At 38.6% G+C, this 10,693-nt stretch overlaps 1 protein-coding gene across 7 annotated transcripts in view; it reads right to left on the reverse strand.

Moving 5' to 3' along the window:
• Positions 1–10,175, reverse strand: part of LOC109040933 (uncharacterized) — a 19,178-nt gene extending 9,003 nt beyond the window's left edge. The window contains exons 1-2 of one of the 7 annotated variants that reach the window (XM_019057066.2): positions 4,033–4,103; positions 2,550–2,788 (exon numbers count right to left, since the gene is read on the reverse strand). Coding sequence is in view for 2 of the 7 variants with exons in the window: in XM_019057060.2 (XP_018912605.2) it covers positions 10,036–10,159 (124 nt within the window). In the remaining 5 variants the exon portion in view is untranslated. The other 6 variants (XM_019057064.2, XM_019057065.2, XM_019057062.2 and 3 more) reach the window with 6 other exon arrangements.
• Positions 10,176–10,693: the final 518 nt, after the last annotated feature.

Raw genomic sequence — 10,693 nt, forward strand, 5'->3', positions numbered from 1 at the left:
GAATGTGGTTCAACCTTCATGAATAATAAACAGCGTCGTCCAATTTTGTTCTTTCCTGCTTAATTTTCTCAGTTTTCCTTCAACTTACTACCATCATCTATAGATATTATTGAAAAACTGCATTAGATGTTTTTTCATGACTTAGCCAACATCTATCGTGTAATAGACTCATAACCGTAATCTGTAACTTCTTAAAGAAATTTCCTCATGGTGGAAAGACTTTTCAATTTTTCTCGAGAACGACTTAAAATCAGGCGGATTACCAAACGAACCAACTTAAAGTTACCATGTGTTACTTGGAAATCAATACGAAATATAGCTGGGGCAGCACACAAGTTAATATAAATGTGATTGTAAACGAGAGAATAATAGAACTTTGGTCGACAGAGGTGAATTTTGCAGTGAAGCGATTTATGCTGAGGCGAGACAAATTTCTGGACTTTGACATTTTAACGGAAAATTAATTTTGTACTCCACAGAACAAATCAATATGCTAGTCAGTTTTTCTTGACACTTCGCATTTTGAACGGAAGACCTCAGTCATCATAATTCAATTAATTAATTCAGCATAATTTCAGTTTGGTTTAACATTTCAAGCCTTTTTTGTCCCAATATATTCATAAGGCCCTTTCTATACTTTTCAACAGTGGCTTGAGTTTTTTGTCGATTATAAAATCCTACCTCTTGTGTGCAGTCACAAATAGTGATTTTTCAGACGAAGCAACGTAACTCATTGCCAGCTCTAAGGTTGCAAGCTTCACTGAAAACCATTCAGGTTTTTACAAGAAAACGATCGCTCGATTTCTCTGTCCAGTATTTTGTTAATGTTTGCACGTAATTACAAGAAAAATCAGGAAATTTTAATTTAAAAAAGACCTGCAATTTATTTTTTTATAAAAATACGATTTGCGCGTGGTTCTGTTAGATTTTCCGTCTTGGGACAAAGATTTCAATCAAGTGGGTAAACTTCATATTTCTGCAATGCATGAAAAACTGATTCTTTAGAGGTGCGACAGAATTGGTGAGAATGTAAATTTGACAGAATCCGCTCGTTATAGAGTTATGACGTCGTCACCTTGGCTAATTACCAACTTGTGTCTATTTCATTCAGTTCTCTCTGGTATGGATTTTTCCCTCTTTCCCCACCTCACCCATCAGCACGGTGCCAATGAACTTCTTTTTACCTTCTCGCGTTACACTCTTAATTTCTGAATGGGCTGAGTTGAACTGAAGAAATCATTCACCAACATCGAGTTGAAAATGACAAAAATAATCTTCGAAAGACGAAAAAATTTCATCTGACAACGAGAATAGTCTTTCAATTCAACAGTTTTTAGGAAGAGTCCATGTTGAGGAGTATCACTCTTTGTTAAGAGCAGTTTTCTTAACTTAACAACTCAAAAACTACTCTGTACAGAAGAAATCATTCACCAACATCGAGTTGAAATTGACAAAAATAATCCTCGAAAGGCGAAAAAACTTCACCCGACAGTAAATTAGTGCAGTCTTCAAATTTTAACATTTTTTATACAGAGTCTATGTTGAGGAGTATCACTTTTTGTTAAGAGCAGTTTTTTTTAACTTAAAAGCTCAAAAACTACTCTTAACATCTGACTGTGGACTAGCCCCTTTGTACTGAGCCCGGAGCAACATTGCCGTGTTAAGGAAAAACGCTGTCTGAACATTCGAGAGTTGCCAAATATCCCTTGATTAAACATGTATTTTTGACGACATTCATGTTATTCTTTGAAATTTTCAGATATTTTAGCTTCATTTCCGTGCGCAATCTTCTGACAATTTTGGGGGAAAACATTCAAAATTTTCCTGTAAATTCGGTTTTTATAAAAGGAAATTAGGCAACGTCTGAAGGCTCATACGGCGTTCTTCCTTATCACGGCAGAACAGTAAAAACAGGGTGAGAACTAAAGCTCCTTAGGACTTATTTGCACATCAAAATTTCTTACTGACTACATTTAAAACTTTTAATTGTCAAAATGAACTCGCAAGTGAGAGATTAACGTGTGTACCAGAATTTGTGAATTCTGATTTCACACTGGCAAAAAACCTGAATCAACATGTGCAAATTGTTTGTCAAAGCCAAACCTATTATTCGCCAAATGATTAAAAAGTTGTTTCACAAAATTTTAAATTGTTAGAAAACATCCAGCACAATGAAAAACGTATTTCTTATTAGGATTTGCTGAAATGAATTCAGTCCCCGTTTGGTTTAAGCAGACATTGGTATTTTGAGGACGGGAAGTTTAAATCGATGAACTGTAAAAACGCTGATTTCTTAATTATGAGTCTAAATTAAGGATATTTATTGTAACAAAATGTTTTGAATTACAACCCGCACTTAAACACACAAAAACAGAAGAAAGTCACAATTTTTACATTTTGCGAAACATAAAAAGGAAACGGTATTTTTCAATATCTTTTATAAATTTCTGAAATTTCATGAAATATTTCACATGAAATTTCAAGATTTTATTTTTCATGAAATTTTGCCACGATGAACTACACCATCGATATTTTGATCATATACTCACTCGTATAACGCAGTCGCTGCAAGGGAGACTTTTGACGAGGAAAATCAGGTTATCATATCAAACTGTCCGGACGTTTCACTCGAAACAAAACCACATTTTCACCGCCACCGAAAACTCACGAAAGCTTTATGCGCAAACCATATATAGTCGCACAACTCTTATGAGATCGTCGCAGACTCTTGAGATTTTTCCAGATTGAGGAACCCTAAACGTGCAGTTTCACTCGGGCTAATTTTTCTCTGTGGAAAGTGATCGAGACAGTTTCCAGCTCTTGAAATTATGTACTCTCAGATAAAAGTTAATCGATTTAGAACGTTGAAGGGGTGTAAGAAATGTTGACAAAGCTATCAGAAATCCGCTTATCAGAAAAGAGGCTTCCAGCTGTTGTAAGTAGCTAATCCGTATAATCTGATGATATAGATTTTATGGTTATCTTGGGGAGTTTAATTGAGCATTTGGCACCTCGTCAACTTTTTCCTGAAAGATAAACTCTAAGTTAAATATATTTAGCGATAAAAAGTTCCATAAATTTCATTAGAGGGCGGTTTGGACTTATTCCACGTAAGTTTTATACTGGATCATGTGCTCTCTCGTAACTTTTCGTGAAGTATTTGAAGTTTCGAAACTTGCCCTTATTCCTCATGTACCTTAACTCTCCAATTTCATCACACACAATTTTCTTCATAGAGTAGAGGGCACGAGAGAATTTTAAAATCGTAGTCGGGCTTCGGCAAAGTCTAGTTTGAAATTTGTGCTGACAGTTTTGCACGTCGCAAAGAATACCCTAAGTAACCATCAAAGAGCATTATTGTTCCCTTTTTTTTTCATTAAGGAGAAAATGAAATAGACGCGCACATCTTTGAACGCAAGGATTGAGACAGGTGCTTCGAACTGTTCAGCAGCATCGTATGATTCGGATGATCTTCACCACATTTATTTCAAAACAGTAAGGAGAATAGAAGCATTACCGCGGTGGTTTTGGTAAATTATACATATTATGATAATCCGGTCAATTGATATTACATCTCATAGAGTTGACGGAGTCTAAGTTTAGAGCTTTCATGAAGCAGCAAAATAAGTGCCGTCAGTCGCTATTAAACTTAAAATTAGCTCTTTTCAGAGTTACTTCAATTATCTAAATATTAACTACAAAAATTACGCACAGCTAAACTTCGAAAAATGGGTACTTAAAAATGTTCAACAGTTATGAAAATCACAAAATCTTTTACAAACCTAGGATCGAACATCCTGCCATTTCATCAAAACTACGTTTAAAAAAAGAATCTCGTCAGTTAGAAGGAGAATCTTATATGTGTCAGAGAGTGAGTTATATTTTGACAAGCGACAGAATTAATTTTCCCGATACTAATCCTAGCGCCTCGAACACCCGTGAAAAATTATTATAATTCACTTTCATTCAGCCAAGTTTGGCGAAGGGGGGGGGGGGGGTCCACCGATTCATCTGCATCCACGTTCTACTTACGATATTCGCGCACGTCGAGTTTGACGTTAAGACGTTACGAAGACACGCACAGACTCCCGACGCGCCCGACGCCGGTTGGAAGAGAGAGGGATTAACCTTGATTGAAAAACCGCGCGGATAAAACGCGGGGGGGGGGGGGGGGGTGCCGAAAAACGAGGGGCAGACGCGCCGCCGTGTTATTAACATCCATTGGCACTTTCACAATTGGCCCTGTTCACCCGCGCCTAGTACTGAGGCTGGATTCGTGAATGGGAATGAGATGGGAGTCAACGTGAGCTCTGCCGTACTAAGGAAGAACGTCGTATGATCCACCAGGCGTTGCCAAATTTCCTTTGATTAAACACGAATTTCCTGGTGAACTTTTGAATATTTTCCTTCCAATTTTTTAGATAATTTTGTCCGCAATTTCATTTAAAGTCCCTGAAAATTTCAGGGGAAAATATGCACATCTTTCCTCAAAATAAACATTTTATTGAAGGAAATTTGGCAACTCTCGAATGTTCATACGGCGTTCTTCCTTAGCACGGCAGAGCTATCGTTGCCACTTCACTTGTATTCGAGTCGGAAAAATTTGATATCAGCAAAGGCGGGTTGGCTCCAAATTTTCCGCCAGAAGAGGGATTAGGGTCCCTCTACCTAATGGAAGAACAGGTTTAATCAGTCTTAGGGGCAAAAACGCCGACTGTGGTCCCAACTCCAGCCAAAAGATGCCCCTATATTGGGCACACTTGACCAAAGTCAACGGACGGAAATGGACCCTCCATTCATGGGACATCGTATCAATCAGGAAGTTCTCTTCTCTAATAATCTCGTTGGGCTTGGATGGTAACACTAGACAAAATTGTTGGGTTTTTGGCCACTCGTAATTGAAAGAAGCAAAGTTTTGAGCTTTCAGCTAATTCAGTGGAAGCAAAACTAGGTAAATCCATAGGCTATTTTTGACAATAAAACAGTGTGCAAGAGAGTTACATGTTTACTTAAAAATTACCTTTACATGGTAACAAAAGCAAACTTTTCGGCCATGATAATGACATTGACCATAACTAATGAATCGGCTAAGAGCTCAATACTTAGTTTCTTTCTAACACTAGACTGGACCTTTGCGATACCCTCCTCTTAGGGATCCTATTTGATCACGAGAAAAGGGGGTAGTGATGTAGCTCAATCTATGTAGACAATTTCCGACGCGTGAGCTGTAGTGCTGACAAATATAATTTGGTGCTCAGTGCACACACACCAAAAGTGGTAGACATGCAATACAGGTTTTTTTCGATGGCACGACGTGACTTTAGCTAAAGAGTCGGAATCATTTTCGATATTTAACGAGCCGCGTGAGGAAATATCTCACTGAGAGCATAAAAGCACCGAAACTGGAGTGTGGGCGTAGGCACAAAAATATCAATCGTATTTGATTCGTAATCGTAATTAGACGTATTTCTGAGAAACGGAACTATGTGCATTAAGACACGAGCCCTGAGACCCATAAGAATATATGCATGACAGGGCTCACGTCATAATGCACACAGTTCCGTTTGACAGAAATACGTTCAATTATATACGTATGTCAGAGTTCATGAAACGGCTGATACAGACCAATGATGAAATTTAACACACTCGAGAGTGGGAAGTGGAAAATAGTTCGGAAAATGCTTCTCTGGTATCTCGCTCAAATTCTTAGATAGATTTTCTTTATTAAAGGTCGTCTAAAAAATTCTATCCCTCCTGCAGCGCACTTACATTTTGTTGTTAGAAGCAAGAATCCGAATAATTTGCCTACGGATATGTTTCTTAAAAGACCACCTGTGACGGGTTGGTTGAATATTGTTTCATAGGCAAATTGAGCTGCAAGCATGGGATGGAAATTGAGGTTTCAGCAAGTTATAAAAATGAAAACTTGAGATGATCAAGAGAGACCTTACTTCGATTTGCATCGCAAACTTCTTGCTAACTATGCTGATGCAAGAAAACAAATGTTTTTTTAATCAGTGGAAGATAATTTTTTTTCACAACTTGCTCTCAATGCATTTTCAAAATTTCATTTCACGAAAAAATATGCCACTTTTTTCTTTTGCAAAAAAATAAGTTAGAGGGAAAATTTCTGAACACAGTGATCAGTTGTGTCACCGATGATGTCCATTCTGCAGACGGAACGCGCCCACTTTAAAAATTTGATTTGTAACTTTTTCATAAATTACAGCGTCATTACAGCTTTCCCGATCGCAATTGAAAAAAAAGCGCCATCCTGTGTATTTTATCATCACAATAGGGTGGCATAATAAAGCCAAACACGGTACGGACGGCGTCAAACTCCTATCAGCGCCTGCAAGATTGCAAGAATACTCCATGCATTGCGCCAAATAGTGCGGTCGACGTCAGCCGCATGTTAGCGCCTACAGGACTGCATGAATACTTCTCGCATTGCACCAAACGCAATGCGAGAGTTGTTACTCGTATTTGCGATAACTGAAGATGACTCGCCACTCGACCGCACTCCCTTCCCTTGCTAGCGCGACGCTAAAATCACCGGAAAACTAGGTTGACGTCTTTTGACGTTCCTTGCCAGGTTTTTACCACAATTAAACGGTAAGTATGCATCTTAATTGCAACGAGTCAGAAACTCAGACGATGTTTAAACGATCCAGCTATTCTGAAACTTGAATTGCATAAAATTAATTTTTGTCACTAAAAAGAAAACAGAACGAATGAAAATTTCTCGTCGAAATTATTTGTGATTTTATTTTAAACTATTCCGGAAATTTCTCTGAAACTTCAGAAAACTGTGTGTAGCTTTTTAAAAACGGTGTTAAAAAATGAGACATAAAAATTGGTGCATAACGTTGCAACCAAAGATGAGTACGCTTTCCCCCGCGTGCACTCGTCGGCTTTTGAATCCATTCATCAATGAAATAACTTTTCAACTACGATTTTTCACGTGTCGTTTTTTTTCACTGGTTGACGGCCACGAAGCGGCCAAGAGGCCCCTAGTATTGAAGAATGCGGCAAGGTCGCTGACTCATTTTTACCAAAATTGTCAGTTGTAGGCGGTACTGTTCCTTAGCCTCTATTTGCCCGATAATGTCTGCTTAGATCTAAATCGCAACTTCTGGCTACATGTCCTCATGAGCAGCGATGTCTCAACGCGGCAACTTGAGGAGGAATTGGCACAGTTTGCGGGGGAAAGAAAACAATCACACTCGATTCTATCATACCTCATTCCAGGTCCAGCATCTCACTCGTCAATGAGTTGAAGATCGGCACGCCGCACCGTGCCACCGACCGCACTGTGGGGTGTAATCGATACCCAGCTGTGCAAAATTGTTCCTGGCTCAGCGATTCTTGGTTCATAGATTTCAATTAATAGGACTGGAATTTAATTTCAATGCAGATCTCGATTCAAAATGTGCTCACAAGGGCTGCTTGGAATTTTTTAATTTGCTTAAAAAAATCAGATTTTAGCATGCTTAAGGCCGATTTAAGTAATTGATACAATTGCCCACAATTTGTCATGGTTATTTCTATAGAATGAAGGCTAGTTGGGTGTTTTCCAAGGGTTTTAAAGTGATATTTCTCTTCCAATTCTTGGGCAAAAGACGACTAGAAGTTGAGTTTATGTTGTTAAAAATGTTAGTTGAAAAAGAGGAAGAAGAAACTGGAATAGGAGAGGACGAAAAAAGGGAGAAAACGAAGAGGAAAGGAACGAGAGAGGGAAAGAAATATAATTATACGAAGGTGAGGAGTGGGATGAATGAGTAGAAGAATGAGAATAAGAGAGAAAAGGGAGGGAAGAGGATGAGGAGATAAGAAATACGAGGACTAATGAGCAAAAAAGTATTAGGAAACTAACATAGACAATGGAGAGAGAATTAGTAGGAAAGTAGAAAAAGAAGAATAAAAAAAATATGATAAATAGAAAATACATCAAAGGAAGGAACAAGAAAAATAATAGAAAAAGAGGAGTAGGAGGAATGAGTAGGAGAAAAGGAAAAGTAATACAAGAAATGGTAAGACAAGAGAGAATTGGAGAGGAAACGAAGAAATGAGAGGAGAATGAAAAGAGGAGAAGAAGGGGTAGTATAATTAAGATTGCTCAATTACAACCCCTTGCATTTTACGATTACCATCACCACTCGCCGTCTTTAATTTTACTCTCTTCCTGTCAGGGAATTTATATGATGATGGAATCATTTGCTAAAACTAGGAATATTTAGATACCTGCCTTTCGATATCTACTTACTCTCAAATTCTGAGACCTTCAAAATTGATGGTACTGGTTTTGATATTAATCATTATTTTTTACTAAAAAGTCGAGAGCACATGCAGTTTTCTGGTGGCTCACACATTTAAATTAATTTTTTTCTTTTCTTCAATCATATATACTATTAATGCTATGAGCTTTTTCCCGTACTTATCCGCGGATGGTTCCGGAGCATGTAAATCAAACGTTTTATACATTGCCCATGGTGCGACCGCGACAGAGTAGCAAACGAGAAGCGATGGGCGGAGGTGGGTTTTCAGGCGGAACAATGACAACGCTCATCTCCAAACACCTCAATTACAGGTTGATTTTCTCCAAACAGAGACTCTGTAGCTGCCACTCGAGATGGAATACGCCACTGACATGTGCCACTAGAAGGAAGAAAGTGCTCTCGAGTTGGGCACAGTTTCGGAGACTCTCAAAATAATGATTAGTTTTTCAAGGAAATGACGAGGAGGCTTAAGTATGCGTGATGCCACGCTGTAGGTATGTCTTTACAGACAGAATATATCAATATACTGAAGCCAAAAGGTACCTAACTTCATTGTAGCTTTTTCGAGTTGTCAGGGGAAAACCGCGCGTCGGCACCATTGATTCCAATGTAAATCGCAATTTTCTCATAACCGGCGTAAGACAGGGCTACCAAATTTTCCAAACACGCGGAACCGTTAATGGAGATCTCGAAAACGCCACTAACTCGATTTTTCTAAAAATGTGAATTAGGTACCCTTTGGCTCTGGGCACTGATATTTAAACTATTATAATTTTTCAAACGATCAACCGTTGATGCCTAAATTTCTCCAAAGTATTAACTTACATAAGTCGCGGGAAATTACAATAACTGGCAGTTTACCAGCGACTAGTGATCAATAGAACATCATAAAATTCAGAATGAGATTAGAGAAGTGATAACTTTTCCTCGAATTGGAATAAACACTTTTCTTTCGTAAACGCCTGGTGGTAGAGGGTACTCTCGTGACTTGTGAGAGAGCGAAGTGAAATCTGTGGCCTTTGATGGGTTCGGGTCGAACAGGCAACTAAACTAACTTTGCGTCAAAGCGTAGGGTATCACGGCAAAATGAAGGCGTTTTGACCTGAGATCGTGCTCTTGTAGGCCATTATCAATCAAACCGTCACAATGTCGATGTGTATTTCTGTGATTCATAGACATAACAATCAAGCCGCTTGCAAATTGCCGACAATTGCTAGTTTCTTGCAACATACATAACTGAAAGCACCCATTTCTGTTTGCTTCCGATTGATACATGACAAAAATCGGGTGTAATTTCGGCCAGTCTCTGTGAAATTGACGGTCAGTTTGACTCAGACACTGTTGTTACTCCCTCTGAAAATACGACATTTAAATCATGAAAAGGTAGGGAAATACGTGCAGAAGACAAGTATTAATCTTGATATGATTTGTGAGGGATTCGCGTGCAAATTTTATCGCTGTTGTAATGCTGAAGAAATAAATTTTAATTAAAAATCATGATAGCGTACAGATTTTACTTTAATGCATGCCGCTTCGAATACCTATCAGAAAAAACCATACTTCATCCCGATGTCTGCCATCCGTCAATTAATATATCGATTATTGGAGGCGTATTTCCATGTGAAGATTCCTATTCAACAATCGCACTTTACATATGATGAATATGAGACTGGGACTATTATAATCACATTTTAATAATTTATATAGAATATTCTTCATCGTTAATTGTTTGCAGTATATTATTAATTTTACTTACTGGTCGAACGTGGTTGGAAATCACTGCCTTCCTTCAAGCGCATGACCTCGTACTCGACGTACTTCAAGTATCGTTTCTGGAAAACATGAGTCCATTTTTGGGACACTTGACACACAGTATCCATCGCTCGAACACGGAACTATTAAACTGACCCGATCGGGACTTCGACAAGGCGTGCAGGGATCATTCACATCCTATTATTCACAAAGTCTTTGGCAACTTCCTTAATCCTAGGGATTTATGCGCTCATCTTTGCCAGATTCGATTCTTGCTAGTGTTGAACCTAACAGCGTATCTTTTCGAGGGAAAATTGAGCTCGAATGAGCTGTTCCCTCTGTATTTAGATTTCTAGTTTTCTGGATTTTAACGCGCGTTGGCTACATTTCCAACTTACTGCCGTTACCTACCTCCTTTGCAACCACCTTAGTCCACCAATAGGATCCCTTCATACCCCTTTTGCCTTCTTTGTCTATAGCTGTGTCTATTCATTTCAACGATCAGCCCGCACACAGACCTGTCAGCACGGTCGGAGCTAGCGATGAGCCGAACCGCTGTTAAAATAAAGCATGAGCAACAATGAGGCAAAGTGAAATTCATCGAGGCTCACTGAAAAAAAGTTCGGTTGTATATTTCGGTCGGGTGTTCCATATCATCCCAA

Source organism: Bemisia tabaci, chromosome 8 (genome assembly GCF_918797505.1).
Source record: "Bemisia tabaci chromosome 8, PGI_BMITA_v3".
In the NCBI taxonomy this organism is placed as follows: domain Eukaryota; kingdom Metazoa; phylum Arthropoda; class Insecta; order Hemiptera; family Aleyrodidae; genus Bemisia; species Bemisia tabaci.